Raw genomic sequence first — 18,276 nt, 5'->3', positions numbered from 1 at the left:
GTGGAAACATGAGATTAACTAAGGCTGAGTTGAAAGAAAGATTCTGAAAATAAACCTGTCAACTTACAAAACAAAAGACATAACATTTCAATCATCATGATTCTACCTCACGAGCTTGGGAACACGGATTTCACTAACTCATGCGCCCTCATTGGTTAGTGGGAGTCTTGTTGGATAATGACAGCCTAGTGTAGCAAGTAAAACACACCTTTTGGCCCCATTAAGGGAGAAGCTTCATGATGTTACAGTCATACTTCAGTAACAAAAAGTTTTCACTGTTAGTGAAAAAAAATAGCAGCAAGACAATTATGATAAAATGATTTTATTCAATCAGTTTATTTCATTTTCTTGCATGTGAATAGAATGAAAAGCAAATTTATCCACAAATGTATTTGAAATATGAAATGTTTATGTGAATGAAATTACTTCTAAGTATATACAGTAGAGAAATTATCTAATCAACAGATATCTATAACATGGAAATATTTTCTCTGTAAAGCAAATGATATTTCATATTTTCTTGAGGATAAAATGAGAGGAGCTCTTTTTTTAAATCCCCAAGTGATCAAAGATATAGCTAGAAGATGACAGAAAATTAAATAATATGGCTTAGAACACAATGGATAATAAAATAAATCAAAGTCCCTCAAACTTTCTCACACTTAGACAGAAATACTTTCAGTTCCTGAGGAGGAAACACGTATGACTTCTAGAAAGACCCCGAGGTGCGCAATTGTGTTGGAGAAAGGCCAGGAATGGAAACTTTTTTTTTCCCAGAGCTATGCTGCCTTTCTCCTTCCTCTAAACCACATTTTCTTTTGGGAAATATGTCATCATCTTTCCCTACTCAGACACAAGCCACTTAATATTGCATATGTCTCAGTAGTCTTGTAAACGTCCAAAAACAATACCACACCCCAGAAATGCTTCTGATGTCGTCACTGTCCTTCGTTTTTCATGCTGGTTGGACCCTCCTCACTTACACATGAGACTCTGGCCTGGCTTTGGTCATGAGGCTGTACAGTCAGTGCTAACTGGGTCTGGACAATGCTGTGTTCTGTAAAGAACTTTGGCATTATCTGAATTGCTGCTGGATGTCAGAGTGACTCCGTGCAGGTTGCAGGATGGCGGGAGAAGCAGCTTGTGGTTCTCAAGAGGTACCTCGAATTGGCACCAGGTCACTTAAGCTTCAGGCCTGAATGAAGAGGGACAGCTAGTGAGAAGGGCATTGTGCTTCATGAAGATTCAAGAGGCACCTCAGTGGGACATCAGGGTGAGTCACAGAATGAAACATTCAGAAGGGTGGAGACTCTCATTCCCAACCTCAGGCATTGAGCTGAGAGGGTTAGACCTTGAGAAATAGAACAAGAGGAGATTGGGCAGGAAGCGGGGCAGAGTCAAGAAATACTGTGGGTGGGTGACAACTGGACAGAGATCAGAACCACTGGGCTAGGGAGAACAGAGTTGGCTTACTCTTATTTCTTTCTCTACCCCGTCTCTATCCCCAAAGGCATTTGAGCTAGTGGAATGGAGAAAGACAAAAAAGAAAACAAACCAACAAAAAAACACGGAGGCAGCAAGAAATAATAGAACGAAAAGTAAAAAACGAGTGGGAAAGAATGGCCAAGTGGTGCTTACATGGCCTTGAGAAGTTATGGGCCCATGAGAGAAGAGGATCAAATAATATCTAGATAAGGTTGCAAAGGAGGAGAGGCAGAAACCAGCAGACATGAAAAAGAAGAGAGAGGAGTCAACAGCCTATAACTGCTATGGCAGCACAGCCCCACTGGCCTTGGCCAAAGTAACTGAGCTGGAAATGCTTTTAAAGGTCATCTGGATGACTCCCCTCCTTTTCCAGATGAGGAGATGGAGGTACGGGGGGAGGTGACTTGGAGAGCTTGTTTCTTGCACACTGTACCATGCTCTGCCCCCCAAAGAGCAATGTGGAACCCACAGGGCAGAAGGTTCTGCCCTGGAGGGGAGCTGTCCAGGTGTCCCCCAAGATCTCTTTTTCCCAACTGTAGGATTCTAGGGTTCTACGTGTGAAGGTGGTCTCTGTATGTTTGCAAACACTCACAATATCCTCAGCTTACCATGCCTAAGGATATAGCAGTAACAATACTTTAAAATGAATATGTTGAATGTTATACATCCAAATACTGTTGTCCTTCAAAATAGTCCATACATTGCTGCTCCTTATTTTAACACCTGCCTAATATATTTAAGTTAACCAGTGAATTGTGGCTGTTATTGTTCAAACTGTTTGTACCAAGTAAGAAAGCACACAAGGAAAAGACAAACGAATGTGTGTGAAAACACATGATTTGAAACCTGAAACTAATTACCCATGTCATGCACCAGGCATGAGCCCAGTGGCTTTGGCTTTCTCCAAAAAGAAAAAAAAAATCCACCCTCAAGGGATGATGATGGGTTTCCAACAACACTTTAAAAAGAATGTAGTTGAGGATGCTACATTTATGGTAGAGGTAGCCTTCGGTCGTACATCATTGCTGTAAAGCCACACCTAGTGAGGCGCCATTATTTCGTAATGAGCTGTTTGGAGAAGCAAGGCTTCGGGTGTATTCCAAAGTTGGAGCCAACAGAAGAGGTTGATGTTGGCCTGTGCAAGCACCTAGTGCATGGAACTGACTCTAAGGCTCAGACGATGTGGTCAAGCCCCAGAGCAGGGTAGGGTGGGAAGACAGCTGAGGTATAGGTGGTCTGTGTGGTATATGTAGACCCTTCAAATGGAAAGATGCTGCTGGCCCCACACTGTCTGGCATCACTGTTTAATCACCCGTGGCTCTACCTGCCGTCTCTTCCTCTGCAGGAAATCAATGCTAAGCATGGGGAGAACCTCCGGGCTCCTTATGTAGGATTTTAAGAGTGCAGATCTGGGGCCTGTCTTGTGAAAGCACAGTGAAGAAAAGCAAATCCTCCTCTAAAAGTGTGCTTTTGCCCAGAACTGCTTCTAAGTTGGGGGCATTTCCTGAAGCCTGGGAGAGTCACAGCGAGTGTTGTCTCCAGGCGGGCATCTTGGTGAGGCCCACGTGTGATAACACCACCGAAACCACAAAGGAATTTACCATGGGAAGTGTCCCAGCAGTTGCTTATTAGCATTAGAACCATTACACCAAGTCTATTGTTAGCAGACTCGTTTTCATTATCTTTATCTGGCGGCAGTAAATAACAGCGATTCTTTTTCAAGCAAATGCTAGATTTCCAAAGATCCAGCTTCCAATCGTCTGTGCAGGGATCATCTTGGGTTAGGATAAGCGTCGGAGTGGATAACACCCCAGAAGCTGAGGTGCCCAGCGCTCTTCATGCAGGAGCAGGGCGGGACACACAGGAGCTGCCTGCAGGTGGAGGGGGTGATGCTGCTGGGCTTGACATCACAGAATGGAAACAAGAAGGTTTGTTCCCCTGCATGTCTGACCGTCTGCTGGACCATCCCCAGTGTTCTCAGTGTGGCCCTCTCATGCCACAGGGGAGCAATGGGGCACATGGCAAGGCAACAGGAGAGCCCGGCAGGTGCTCAGTTCTTAGAATGTTTGTGACCAAAAAAAAAAAAAAAAAAAAAATCAGACCCATGGACAGGTTTGCACCCCTCTCCTTAAAAAAAGATTGCGGTTTTTAAAAAAAATCACCTACTCTTTCACAATTCCATGTCTTGTTATCTGAGGTTTTTAAAAAAAGTGAGTCCAATCCCCTTCCCCTCTGTCCCCAGTGGAGAAGAGCTGAGAAGTGACCCCTTCAGAGCAGAGGTCAGACCGTGCCTGCTGACCGCTTACACATATGAAAACCTGGCTGTTTCTTTAGAACAAGAGCAGACTATTTCCATCTTTCGAGACCTTCTGACAATGACTAAATTTCAGTCCCTGGTCACCTATGGACATCTCCAATTATCTTCAGAGATTTGACAACATTCTCCTAAAACCATCTCAAAAATAATTTTAAAAGAATTTTAATAAAAAAAATAAGAACTATTCCATACAGCACATAGATACAAAAATAGGTTATTGCAGCATGAAGGGTTGGGGCTGTTAGAATCGCTGCTTTCATTGTTTTCCTAAGAAACTTATGGTGTAGGCCTCCCTCTGTCACTGGTTTCCTTCTCCAGTAAACCAGCCCTAGTCCCATATTCCTTCCCAATGTATTTAATATAGTTGGTAGCAGCCCTGCTGCAGGGAAATGGTGAGAGCTCCGTGTACTCTCTGGTAGGTGCTAAATGCCCACAAGACAATTGTTCCCTGCCGTGGGCTCCCCAGCAAGGCGTTTCCCCAGAGTCACCTGGAGCCCAGGCTTGACACATACAATCATCCTCCTGAGGGGGCAGGCCCAGAGTCCCAGAGCAGCCCTGGTCACCCGGCTTCCTCAAGGGCATACCCTAGTAGAATAAGAGGGGGCACTTAGTAGTAGCAACCAGACCACAGTGGGTTCTGCCTCCGTATTGCAAACCAAGCAAAGGCAATGGCTCGTACACTCCCAAGCACTCACTTCCTAAGGCTCTTCCAACTACAGTGTCAGGAAACACACACACACACACACACACACACACACACACACAGAGACAAGACCCACGGCTTTCACCTAAAGTCTTCGCACAGGGAATAATGTGATTCATGAAATATTTAAAAGGCCTTAGGCAATAGAATTGTCTCTTGATTTTTTTTTTTTCGGTGTTTAACAGACAAGTGTAATTGGAAATGTTTGGAGCATGAACACAGGCACACACACATACACACTCTAATTTGGAATTATGCAAAACGATATCATTATTCACAACAACCTGAAGCAAAGCTACTGCAATGGAATAACAAGTACCATATCTATACAAGTGCGATGCCCTCAAGTCGGTTCTCATTTGGACAAGGGTGACCCACGTGACCTAACCCTTTAAGGTCTGTTTAGAGGAAATGGCCTGGTGTGTTTTACATTTGTGAAGCTATTTAGCCTCCTGGTTTGACAAGATTTTTGAGAGGGGTGAAAATTAATTATAATTGCAGTATTGCTACAATAATTTAGTTGGTTAATTGCATTTCAGTGCAGAAGCAGTCAAGGAAGATTTTCCTCCCCAGGTTATTCTCTGATGTGGCAGCATTTATTTTAAGAGTAATGAGATTTTTAAAAAGTCAAACCTCAAATATCATGGCTTCAGCAATCTGTCCTGCTTAAAGTTTAATGCGAAATGAGATAGCACCTCCGTGAGAGCAGTTCCACGTGAACATGGATCCAGTTTTCTCCGAGACTTCAAATGAGAACCTATCTCTCCCCTGAAAACTACTCGAGGGATCTCTATGACATTGTTTGGGGCTGATTTTTATTTGAGAGCACCAATGTTTGTGACTCTGTAGTGAGGGAGGCACTGACGAGGGTGGGTAGGAAGTTTTGAAAACTTAATACTGGAAGTCACTACATGAGGTATCTGTTCGTGGAAGAGGTACCACAAGTATCGGAAGATTGAGAAAAAAAAAGATGAGTGAAAAACCTGGGTTGTTGTGGGATTTTTCTGGATCTCATTGTTTTCGCACTGGCAGTTCTGAATACATAACCTGTCCCTGGCTGTTTTGAGGGAAATGTATCTAACTCTAGACCAGCAGTGAGCTTAATAAACTCTTGAGAGACAGGCCCTATCACCTTAAAATCTTTTTTTTTTTTTTTTTTTTTTTTTTTTTTTTTGAGACGGAGTCTTGCTCTGTCGCCCAGGCTGGAGTGCAGTGGCGCGATCTCGGCTCACTGCAAGCTCCGCCTCCCAGGTTCACGCCATTCTCCTGCCTCAGCCTCCCGAGTAGCTGGGACTACAGGCGCCCACAACCGCGCCCGGCTAATTTTTTTTGTATTTTTAGTAGAGACGGGGTTTCACCGTGGTCTCGATCTCCTGACCTTGTGATCCGCCCGCCTCGGCCTCCCAAAGTGCTGGGATTACAGGCGTGAGCCACCGCGCCCGGCCAACCTTAAAATCTTGAAGACTCTGCCCCAACGCCTGATTCAAGGTACTTTTCTCAGGTGCTGAACCTGTCAGAGGCGTTTGAACCAGAGCAACTCCATCTTGAATTGGAGCTGGGTAAAATTGAGGCTGAGACCTCCTGGGCTGCATTCCCAGAGGCGAAGGCATTCTGAGTCACAGGATGAGATAGGAGGTCAGCACAAGACACAGGTCATAAAGACCTTCTGATAAAACAGGCTGCAGTAAAGAAGTTGGCTAAAACCCACCAAAACCAAGATGGCAACGAGAGTGACCTCTGGTTGTCCTCACTGCTATACTCCCACCAGTGCCGTGACAGTTTACAAATGCCATGGCAATGTCAGGAAGTTACCCTATATGATCTAAAAGGAGGAGGCATGAATAATCCCTCCTTGTTTAGCATAGTATCAAGAAATAATCATAAAAATGGGCAACTGGCAGCCCTCAGAGCTGCTCTGACTATGGGGTAGTCATTCTTTCATTCCTTTACTTTCTTAATAAACTTGCTTTCACTTTACTCTATGGACACGCCCTGAATTCTTTCTTGCATGAGATCCAAGCGCCCTTTCTTGAGGTCTGGATCGGGAACCCCTTCCTGTAACAAAACCATCAGATATCAAGCTCTTCCACACTCTAGCTCAATTCAGTGAGCAAGTTTAGTACATTCTCCTCCTCCCCTTCTCTGCTATGCTCTCAGTCCAGCCACCATTTGTGTGTCTGAAAAGGAGGCTACGATGTGCTTTCTCAAATACAGCACATCAAAGCAGGTCTAACGGCATGACATGGACTATTTCTTATGGCCTTCATCTGGATTCTAACTATATAGAGGGTCACTATGCAGATCTACCCAGGGCTGCCCTCAAGGTTATGCAATTCATGTTCTGCACAACGGCAGCTGATCAAGGGGTGAGGAGGTTGAGCTCCCACCCGGCTCCACTTGCTAGCTGAGACCCCTGCTCAGGTTGTATTCCAGAGAAAGGGGTGCCTTTTCTGATTCACCATTGGGCCAAGGGAGGCCCTGAGTCATCCCTAACCCTCTCCCTCCCAGAAATTCCAAAATCTAATGTTCATCTCCTCATCTCCGACACTGTTGATGTCCTCTTAAGGAAGAGATTATGCACATGGCAAAGGTGAATTCATTTTGAAGATATGTTTTCTGCTCAGTGTGAAGAAGAAGAAGAGACAGGGAGGGAAACAGAGAAAAGGGAAGGATAAAATGAACGGTGGAGAAGTTGTCCCTCTGCCTAATAAATTGTGGATTCATTGTCCTTCTCTGGACACAGCTGCAAAGGGGCAGAAAATCAATTTTTTCTATTACTCCACGGTGAGGAAGGAAAACCTATCTGTAAATTGAATTAAACCCCATAATAGCATGTCTGTGTATTTGTTGAGGACTAGAAAAATTAGCCACAGATACAACTACATAACCCAGCAATGTAACTAGAAATCAACACTCTCCCATTTCAAAGCTTCGTTGAGACATTTTCTTTTCCTTTTTTAAAGAAACACCCATGGCTAAATGTCACTAAGATTCTTCGGCATGCCAACACTTCAACACCTCAATGAGGACTCTGGAAGAGAAGGAACTCCAAAGTCCCATCTGGGTAGAGCGTGCTTCCAAATTCTTGCCTTTGCTAGTTGAGTATCAGTCAGTCAGTCAATAATGATTGGATACGAACTAGACCCCTCTAGCTGATGGTTTCTTCCCAAGTCGCAATCTGTGGTGCTAACTGTGGAATAAATCCCCTGTTTCTGTGTGGGCTAGATCTTGTTCACAGACACCGTAACCCATCCACTCAGTACTGAATAATCTTGCTACTGCAGTCAGTGAGGGTCCTGAAATTTCATTAGCAGTCTGCCCTCTAGCGGAGCAACACAGTACTTCAGATTTTCTAGGAATAGAAAAGATTTTTTTTTTTTCCTTTTCTTTCATGGAGCAAAATAATTCAAGTTTTCCAGATAGTGCAAGGTGAGGCAGTCATCTTCAGAAGTCAGCTTCCAGAGCTGAGGCAAACAAGGCTCACATGGATAGGTCCCCAGGTCAGAGTCAGAGGCAGATGGTGCTGAGGTGGGTGTCCCTGCAGAGACTGCAGGGACAAAGGTCCTTCTTTCATCCTTTGAACCCTCCAGAACTTTCCTTGGACATAAGCATTCAGTTCCCCACTCTCTCGTTATGCAAATAGGACCCACTTTAAGAGAAATCAGCATAATAGGGATGTTAAAAATCAGAGGCTTTTGTAATTTTTTGGCAAATTATTAACACAGAGGAGCCTTTCAAAAAGGTCCACATTAAATTCTTTAAAAGGCAAAGATTCACAAGTTTTATAAAAAGACCACGTCTTTGTGGCTGTTAATTTTAAGAGGAGAGTCTATTTTGTGATATTGGTGGGATGTTGGTAAGGCAGAAGATAATCTTGAGATCTGTTGTTTTGGGTTTCGCTTGTGTCTTTTTTAAAAAGTCAGAACTTGGCTTGCTTCAGTTTGTCAATGTGGTAGCAGAGTTTTAGTGCGGGTCCCAGCTTCAGGCCCAGGTACTTCATGACCATGTCACTCTTCAGCAACAGCAGAGCATTGCCATCAATCTCCTGGTGGGATAGGATCAGAAGAAAGAAAACCCAGAAGATGGTCAGAGTCATCAAACAGTGGCTAAGGTTAAGGTATGGTCAGGGGATGTGCTCAGGGCATATGGATTGGTTTAGGCAGCATATTCTCTTGGTCCTGGGGCAAGATCTTTTAAAATATTAAAGCAAACAAATACTGTGTTCTCCTCTCCCCATCATCTCCCTGTAGTCGTCTGATACACGGGATGTTTCATATTCCTGCCCTCCCCTCATTGAAGGAATCAAACACAACCCCATGTGTGTTCCCAATATCCCACTTAGGAAGTTTATCTCCTCATCCAACCTTGGCTAAAGGGGCAAGAAGTGTCATCCATTAGACACTGAAACTAGAGGGTCTTTCTATTCCAAACCTCCACCTATTGCCCTAATTTCTCATTTCTTTTCTTGGTAGGCCCACCTACCTTTAGCTGATGACAAAACTACTCATTCCACCCAATGGAGGATTTCAGATGTGTTTAGCCCTGTCTGTTCCACTAGACAGAATACACTAAAGAATGCACCTGCTTCATCTCAGGGTTCAGCACAAAGAACTACTAAGGGGATGAGCCAGTCCTTTGCGGTTTGGTCCGGGTGCTGCTGCCATTGGTCATTGAAAATGGTCACCCTCCAGAATGCAAGCTGAGTTCATGAACCTAGCAAGGCTGGGCTTCCATGGTCACCTTTAGTGCTATTTTCAGGTCACTGGAGACAAAGGGTAGAAATCTGAGGTGCTCGGCGGGGAGAAGAGACATAGTTACAGGACTCATGTAACGGTGTCAGGGTCACCAGCCCTCTATTCATCTGCCCAGCCAACCAGTATTGATGGAGCACCCACTCTGTGTCACTCACTCTCCATGTCTTTGACAACATGGCAGTGGGCAAGGCTTACCTGTGGGCCGCTCCCAGGAGCCTCATTTTCTACTGTCTTTTATTTCCCTCACCTCCTGGACTCCCACCGTCTCCTCCCACCCTGGAAGACAGCCAGACTCCCCCTGCCCAAATCTGTCCGAGCATAACCCACTCTGTGGTTCCTGGTCTCAAGGCCCCATTGTTAGATGAGGCCAACATATGCCTAATAAAAGACAAGTGCTGAGTTAGATGAGAATCCTCCTCAGATCGGAGAGCATGATTTCTATGACAGAATCACCAAATAAAGTGAGAATCAGGAAACAAAAATAATGGTCACGGCGGAAGGCGGAATAACGCTCCTTCCCCTCCATGCACAATGTCTGGATTCTAGTCCCCAAACCTGTGAATGTCAAGTTAGATGGCAAAGGGGAATTAAGGTTGCAGGTGGGATTAAGCTTGCTAATCCACTGACTTTAAAGTAGGGAGATTATCCCGGATTATGGGGCCGGGTGGGTGGGGAGGGGGCGGCTGTGTAATCACAAAACTCCTTAAACATGGAAGAGGACATCAGCAGCGACAACCAGGGATGGCAGCCCGAGCAGCAAACAGGCCTCAGCTTGATGTTACAGGCTTTAAAGATGATGGCAGGGGGACGGGAGCCAAGGACTGATGGTGGATCTAGAAGCCGGAAAAGACAACCACGCGGATTCTCCTAGAACCTCCAGAAGGAAAGGCAGCCTTGCTGGCTGAGCCCAGTGAGACCCATGCCAGGCTCCTGAACCCCAGAGTGGTTAGACAGAGAAGGTGGATTGTGTAAGGCCACTATGCTGGTGGTAATCTGTAACAGCACGATACAAAATGAGTACAGAGCCAGGCGCGGCGGCTCACGCCTGTCATCCCAGCACTTTGGGATGAGACCAGCCTGGCCAATATGGTGAAACCCTGTCTCGACTAAAAATACAAATATTAGCCGGGCATGGTGGCGGGCACCTGTAATCCCAGCTACTTGGGAGGCTGAGGCGCAAGAATTGCTTGAACTGGGGAGGCAGAGGCTGCAGTGAGCCAAGATTGAGATCTCACCACTGCATTCCAGCCTGAGTGACAGAGTGAGACTCCGTCTCAAACAAAAACAAAATGAGTATAGTAAGCCTAGCAGGTAAATTACTGATTCTTATCTTTAAAAAAAAATTACCATCTCTCTATATTTTAGCATATCTCAAAATCATCATAATGCTCTCTGCTCAGTGAAGGCTGTCTGAGCCAGGAACCGTGCCGAACACCTTTTGTGCATTTTCTTATTTAATCCTTGAAGTGGTTTAGGAACAGGCACTACTGCGGTTTGCCTGGTATGTCGTAGGTGTGCTGTCAATATTTGTTGTATGCACAGACGGCTGGATGGGCAGGAAGCAGGCACTCCTGATGAAGGCCAACATGAGAGAACAGATGGGGCAAATATTCCTTTAAAAACAAATTAAGTGGTCGTTCTGCTCTGAGGACCCTGTGGTTGTACCTGTCCCTCTCATCTCTGGCTCCCTTGAGAGTGCCCCTAGGCCTTAGTTTAGAGCTCCCCCCACACCTCCCCTGGCAGCATCCCGCAGCTCCCTGAACCTCACTCTCCTTCCATGCCTGCTCCCCCAATCCCCCCAAGGTCAAACCCACCACTCGCATACGTGCTTTCTGAAGAGCTCCACGTGAGGCCCCAGAGCCTGCGGGTCGGCATCCTTCACAAACCACACCACGTCCTCCACAGTCCAGGCGGAGGGGTTCCTGCTCCGTGGCCGCCTGGCATCCTGCGCATCCTGAGAAGGGCTTGAGGCTGGATGAGGTACAGAGAGGGAGACCGTGAGCCAGTGGGACAGGGCCGGGCACCTACCTGGTGCTGCCTGCCCCCACCTAGCCTGGAAGGGGGGTCCTCAGTGCCCATGAGTCCAAGGAGCTGACCCAAGTGACCTCCTGTCACAGGGAAAGACTGTGAGTGGCAGCTCTATCAGCAGCCCAGAGCACGGAAGGCCACTCCTAGATACATTACCCTCCCCATCTATGCCAAAGCTCACTGCTCTCCCAGGAGAAGAAGCGCGAGACAGTGGATTCCCTTCAATAGGCTGGAATTCCCACCCGAGTTGAAGTTTTCAAGACTCTCCCGCTCAGTTCTTTCTCAGCGGGCCCAGGGCCTCCTGAGCCTGGGTACCTGGTGACCAGGGCAAGTGTGCTAAGATGAGTGTCCAGATGAGCCTCATCACATCAGTGAGGCCAGTGACTTGGGGTCCTTTCTGCCTCCGTGGCCTTCACACTGAGATGATAGAAGCATGGCAGAATTGAGGTAGCTTTTGGTTCTCGTTTACGGTCTCTGCAGAAGGCAAGTCTGCGGCAGCATCCTCAGAGCCATCCCTGGTCACACATGCAGAAAGAGGATGTCCCCTCACTCACTGCCTCAGGTACACACTGAGTCCTTGCATGGCCCTCTGGGGCTGTCAGAGCATTTGCCTGGGTCTCCCCCGCTGCACTGCGAACTCCCTGACCACAAAGGGCCTAACCTGTGCCTGGTCCATAGCTGGTCCCTGGGAAATGGTTGCATAGGGTATTTCCCATGCAGCAGGTGAAAAGGCTCAGGGCAGTGAAGGAGGAAGAGAGCAATGAATTCAATGGCTGGCAATACTTACGGGTTGATTTTTGTGTGTGTATGTCCCGAACTAATTAATCCTCTTTCCCTACAGCCAGCTCCTCTTCCTATCTCCCCCATTTGGGGAACCTACCTCTTCCTCCTCCCCTTTTTGTGCTTCCCACATTTAATTATTCTGAAGCTCTTGGGAGAATGCCTCTGATGCTGGTGTCCTCTCTTCCAACCCTGCTATCCCAGTCCCAGAGCCTGCCACCTAAACCCCTGCCATGGGTTCCTAATGGGTATTTTTGGGCCATGCCCTGTTCTTCCTACTGCCTACAACTACCACTGCCTCATGTTCTCCCTAAGACCCATCTCTCCATGGGTCCCCCTTACCAACACACTGAGTCCTCATTCTACCTCAAGGTCAAGGGCTCTCTTGGTCTTAATAATATTTTTCTTTCTTAATGGAGGGGGAGAAGAGCTTTGGTGCCAGAGAGACCTAGGGACAGATCCTGGAGTTGCCGCTTGCTGGTGATTGGACCAGGATGTAGCTCATGTGTGAAATGGCCGTGCTTTCTACCTGGAGGGGCAGGTGTGAGGACAGAGATGGGATACTGCCCTGCCCCGAGTCTGACCTATGTCAAGTGCTCCACCAAGGGCAGGAGCCTCCCTCCCTTCCCCACAGCCCTCATCTCCTGTGCACCGCCTGTCTGTCTGGGTACACTTGTTGTGACCGACCGGATGTCTCCCCAGCTTCCTTCCTCTGCCTGTGGCTGGTGCTTTGGCTTCAACCTAGAAGGCATTTACCCTCTCTCCTTCCCACTCATGTTCCACCTGATGCCTTCATGAACAGAAATGTTCTGTACTTCCTGCAGCCTGCACATCACCTTCCTACCCCTTTATTTTATTGTATTTTATTTATTTATTTTTTGAGACAGAGTTTCACTCTTGTTGCCCAGGCTGGAGTGCAGTGGCGCGATCTCTGCTCACTACAACCTCCACCTCCCGGATTCAAGCGATTCTTCTGCCTCAGCCTCCCGAGGAGCTGAGATTAGAGGCACCCACCACCACGCCCAGCTAATTCCTGTATTTTAGTGGAGACAGGGTTTCACCGTGTTGGTCAGGCTGGCTGGGAACTCCTGACCTCAGGTGATCCACCCATCTTGGCCTCCCAAAGTGCTGGGATTACAGGTGTGAGCCACAGCACCCAGCCTCCTACCCCTTTATTCCTACATCTTTATTTGTTCATCTGTCTCTTAATGTGCTTTCACATTCCGCTTTGTAGTACAATTATTTATGAACTTCTCTATAACCTCTAGTTAGATTTTAATTTCCTAAGGATTCCTCCCACTCACTCCACAAACATTGACTGAGCACCTTCTCTGTACCACGTGCTGGGTGAAGTGTTTGGTGAAAAATACAAATGTGATCCTCTCATGACAGGGGTTATAATCATTGACTCCTCCATGGCTCAGAGTACATATACAGTCCTGTACTGCCTAAGGACGGTGGTCCCATAAGATGATAATGATTCTAGTTCCTATCGCCTGGTGATCTGTGCTACAATTTCCTACAGTATTCAGTACAGTAACATGCTGTACAGGTTTGTAGCCTAAAAGCAATAGGCTATGCCACACTGCCTAGGTGTATAGTAGACTATACCATCTAGGTTTGTGCAAGTACAACCTATGATTTTCACACAACATCGAAATCACCTAAGGATGCATTTCCCAGAATGTATCCCATTGAGTGATGCATGACTGTGTTTATAAATATGGGCTTGATAAATGTGAGATGAATCAATATACTCTGTAGACACAGTCTAGGTAACTTATACAAAAGCCCGTGTGTGTAATCTTTACTTGTATTTCAAGGCTGGAAAAAAGTCAAGGCTCTGAACAATGAAGCAGCTTTCCTACAGTATTCTAGTTAGAAGTTGAGAAGCCTTCACTTTATCTCCCTTCTTTAGATCTCAGGGCACAGTGGTTTTCTGCTGTCTCTGTCTCCTTCCTCTTTTTAATGTGCCTGAGACGTGCATGCTGCTCCATTAGCACTGAGGAAAACACAGCATCGCATTTCTGCGTCTGTCCTAAACACGTAATGGTTTGGCTGAGAACTGGATTGACTTTGAGATTTTCCCTGCCTCTTCCTTGTGGGACCTGGAAGGGTCCCATAAGGTAGTTTGGCACGGGGCATTTTTCTGGGAATCTGTTAATGCACCCTGGAGCCATCTGAATGCTGATCCATGCTTATTAAAGATGATTTCACTCCATTTAAAGACATCTGCACTCAACATGGGGACGAGGAATCACGGAAATCACACTGCCTTTGGATCTCGCCCCATCAGAACATCGGCGTTAATCAGGGTGATAATAGATGCTCTGATTACAAAGGCTGGAAGTCTTCAGTGCCAAGAATAATTTTAGAGTGATCAGAGCAGAGGTCAAATCTAATTTCCTGCATTTGACAGGAAGGGGACGAAAACCCAGACCAATTAACAGGATCATTCACAGGAACCTACAGTCCTTTGAGCTAGGTCAGGGACCTCCAAAAACAGTGTTGAAGGGCTGAGCCAGGTGGCTGGTTTGTCGTTAAGGAGGAGGCTCTCGGGGCAATTGCTGTGGAAGGAAAGAGATAACTGAGATGGCAAAGTGGGCTCTGTTCCTGGTACCTGGTGCTTGCTGTGGGCACTTTTCACTTTTCCAGGATGGAGCGGAGGCAGCAGGGGCCTGGCTCGGGCGTGTTTCTTAGGGGACCTTTTAGTCATACAAGACAGAGGGCAGCAGGCAGCCTAAGTCACACCTTGGGAGCTGCTCCTGATCCAAAGCACATAGATTTGCTTTAGAAAGGAAAACAAATGGAACTTTCCAGTGGCAGGTTTGCAGAGCCTCTCAGTGGTCTGTGCTCACGAAAATGATAAATACACTAGCCACTCCCTCTCCAGCTGTGGTGAAGGTGTCAGGAAGACAGATGGGTGGAGCCTGCTGCAGCTGGGGCAGGCAGATGTGATAGGTCAACAGTAAGACATGATGGATGTGGAAAAGTCTTGCTCCTAAGAAGACAGAGCACGTCAAGAAGTACTGGCCAGACAACTTGGTGAGCAGGCAGAGTTCTCTAACCAGGAGGACATTGTGCCTGGTCTTGTCATTCCCTGGGGCCTGCCAGAGGCATGTGAAAAGTGAAACTCAGTTATGAATGGATTAAATATGCTTGTTTCTAAAGCTGAACTCACCTTTACCAGAGCTAGGATGACTGTGAGTCAGTGTTTCAAAGCAATCCCGATTTTCACAGCACAGGTACTTGCATACTCTCTGTGAATCTCCCTCTGCCTTACACATGCCCGTGAGCACATCCATACGTACGTAATTTCCTTTCACTCATTCATAACTCAGAAGAAACTCTTTAGCTAATGACAGAGTCATGTGGAGGAGCGGAATGAGCAGTGAGTTGGGAGTCAGAAACCCCTGCCACCCACCAGCCATGTGATCAACCCTCTGCTTCTCTGCTGTAAAATAAAAGGGCTTGATCTCTAAGCCCCTGCCAGCCCCTTATGATGCTGTGTAACCCCTCCCACCTCAGGCTGTTCACACGAAGGGAGTCACCTCCTCCCACAACTGAAGGCTGCATGAGTGTGTCCACATGCAAAACACAAGTGCAGCCATGGCCAGGCATCCTGTCCCTCCCGGGCTCTGATCATTCTCTACGGACCTCATTGTCTTCATCTATAAGTTGTGAATATTATTTTTTGCTTCTTAAGAATATTTTAAGAATCAAGAGAATGTGGCTCAGGGCTGGAGCCTGACCTTAAGAATCTCAAAGACTGGAAGGTCATTGTCTCCGACAGGGACCCCTGTGTCCTCAGGCTGCCTGTGAGCTGCCCAGGCCCTCTTGGTTTCTGGCAGCTGCAGCTGGGTTGGGAGGGCCGGGGTTGGTGAGGGGCAGGGGAGGGGGATCTGTTCTCAGCATCTCCAAGTGACCTGCTCCCGCTAGACGCTTCCTTTCTAGATACAATGCCATATCAAATGTGTGAGGTGCCCAGGCTAGCCCACAATTATGGCAAAATTATGTGGCTTGAAACAGTGCTGTTTTTCATTATTTCTATCTGTTGCCCAGGCTGGAGTGTAGAAGGGTGATCTCGGCTCACTGCAACCTCTGCCTCCCAGGTCCAAGTGATTCTCCTGCCTCAGCCTCCGGAGTAGCTGGGATTATAGGCAAGCGCCACTCACCCTATCTAGTTTTCAAGATGCCATGAGGTGAGAGAGATGAGAGGGAAGAGAGCCCACCCAATCCTTAGAGTTTAATCAGATTTTTCTTTTAATGATTTGAGACCAGCTGGCCTGCCTGTGTGAGGAGGGAGCATGTCTCTAGAAACAAGGAGAGACTGTGGGCTTGAAGCCAAGCTGAGCTGAGCTAGACTCCTTCTTGGCCACCAGAAGACACTGTGACCTCCTGGCAGGCACTGTGACCTTTGCTGGGAAGCCTCCAGCTACCCCTCCTCCCCACTGACCCTCCCTGGTTGTCTTTCCTCCTGCTGATTCCAGCCAGCTCCACTGTCCCTTCTCTGGGAAGCCGTTCCTGACTCCTAAGGGTAGGCTCAGCCCCTCCCTCCCCATCTGATTCTCCCACAGCATCCACACTTTTCCCTGACAGCAACCATCACAACTGTAATGAAATTTGTGTACTAATTTGTTGACATTTGTCTCCCTGGAGTTGCAAACCCTCAGAGAACAGGGCCGGTGTCCGTCTTATTCACAGCTCTGTCCTCAGATGTGAGAAGAGCCCCTGGCACACTGCGCCTAGGAAGTCTCTGCTGGCTGGGACCAACCAAACCCTGAATCTTAGTTGCTTCCTCTATAAAACACCTTGCTGAGCTGTTGCAAGGATTAAATGGCATAATGTTGTAAAGCATTAAACAGGATTACTCATTAGGTCGTTACTGTTCTTCTTATGATGATGATGTCATTCCATAAGTGGTCAGTAGATTTGTTTTCCTAAATCCCAGGGCCACCAGCTCACTCCTATGTTCAGAAATGCCTGGTTTACAGTTACTGCAGAGCAAAGTCCCATTTGCTTGACATGGATCCCAAACTTCCCAGCATGGTTTCCCTGGTGTCCCTGCACAAACCCTTTTTTTTTTTTTTTTTTTAAGATGAAGTCTCGCTCTGTCACCCAGGCTGGAGTGCACTGGCGTGATCTCGGCTCATTGCAACCTCCACCTCCCGGGTTCAAGTGATTCTCGAGCCTCAGCCTCCCGAGTAGCAGTCGGGACAGTTTTCACCATGTTGACCAGGTTGGTCTTGAACTCCTGACCTCAGACAATCCGCCCACCTCTGCCTCCCAAAGTGCTGGGATTACAGGTGTGAGCCACTGCACCCAGCCCCTGCACAAACTCTTTAATTAATCAGCTCTCGCCATGCTTTTGTCCACTTCACCTCCTCACATAGAATGCTGTTTTCATTCTTCTTTTTCTAGCTAAATTGTCTCCATCCCTCACCCAATGCCAGGCTCTATCAAATAAAAATCCAACCACAGGAAGCATTTGGGTTGTAATAGCAATATCAGATTGACTTCATTTCTTGATTCTGAATCTTGGACCTAGTTGTGGTTGGGAATTCTACAGTGTGTCTTGTTAAATGCCCAAGTCAGGAAGCTTTTGTTATCCAAAACCTCTTTATAGCTCTTGGTGATTATATCTTGGATGAGAGACAAGGAAGAGCTCTCAAACTTTCACCAGAGCGTCAGCAGACACCAGGAAAATGTGCCCTGTGAACACATCCCCTCGGAGCCCACTGGCAGCGGAGACAGATGTGATAGATCACGACTGCAGGGAGCTAAAGGTAAGTACCGCCAGAGAGAGAAGGCCGAGGAGTTTGTCATGTCATCAGTACCCACCCTTCTGCCTGCAGCCTCATGCAGTTTTCTGGCTTCTGTGGTTTTAAACCATTTTGATTAGTACCACGGGGAAAGGCCATTTCTAAGTCTCTTCCATGGTTTATGACTTGGAGCAAACTCTCTTAAAGAGGTATGGTTTTTTGGTGACAACTGCTTTTACTTGGGATGGAACTTCAGAGCAATATTGAACAGTCATTTGGGTGGGATGGTGGGGTGTGGGGGGGATCCACAATGGGCACCAGGCTGACAGCTAGGTGAGAAATGGGTGAGGACGCTGGTGGTTTCTCTCCCACTTTAACATCCTGCCACTCAAGTCAGCACGGTTTTTATCTCCATCATTTCCAAACATTTTTAGCTGTACAGATTTT

General features: G+C 47.0%; 1 protein-coding gene across 23 annotated transcripts in view; it reads right to left on the bottom strand.

Moving 5' to 3' along the window:
* Window positions 1-7,330: 7,330 nt before the first annotated feature.
* Window positions 7,331-18,276, bottom strand: part of SCML4 (Scm polycomb group protein like 4) — a 118,832-nt gene continuing 107,886 nt past the window's right edge. For 16 of the 23 annotated variants that reach the window (XR_013416279.1, XR_013416282.1, XR_013416284.1 and 13 more), the window contains 2 exons: window positions 11,085-11,230; window positions 7,331-8,550 (listed from right to left, as the gene is read on the bottom strand). Coding sequence is in view for 18 of the 23 variants with exons in the window: in XM_077999620.1 (XP_077855746.1) it covers window positions 8,425-8,550; window positions 11,085-11,230 (272 nt within the window). In the remaining 5 variants the exon portion in view is untranslated. Of the gene's footprint in view, window positions 8,551-11,073; window positions 11,231-18,276 lie in introns of all 23 variants that reach the window. The other 7 variants (XR_013416280.1, XR_013416283.1, XM_077999632.1 and 4 more) reach the window with 1 other exon arrangement.

Source organism: Macaca mulatta, chromosome 4 (genome assembly GCF_049350105.2).
Source record: "Macaca mulatta isolate MMU2019108-1 chromosome 4, T2T-MMU8v2.0, whole genome shotgun sequence".
Classification (NCBI taxonomy): Eukaryota; Metazoa; Chordata; class Mammalia; order Primates; family Cercopithecidae; genus Macaca; species Macaca mulatta.
This window is presented reverse-complemented; position numbering and strand designations above follow the sequence as displayed.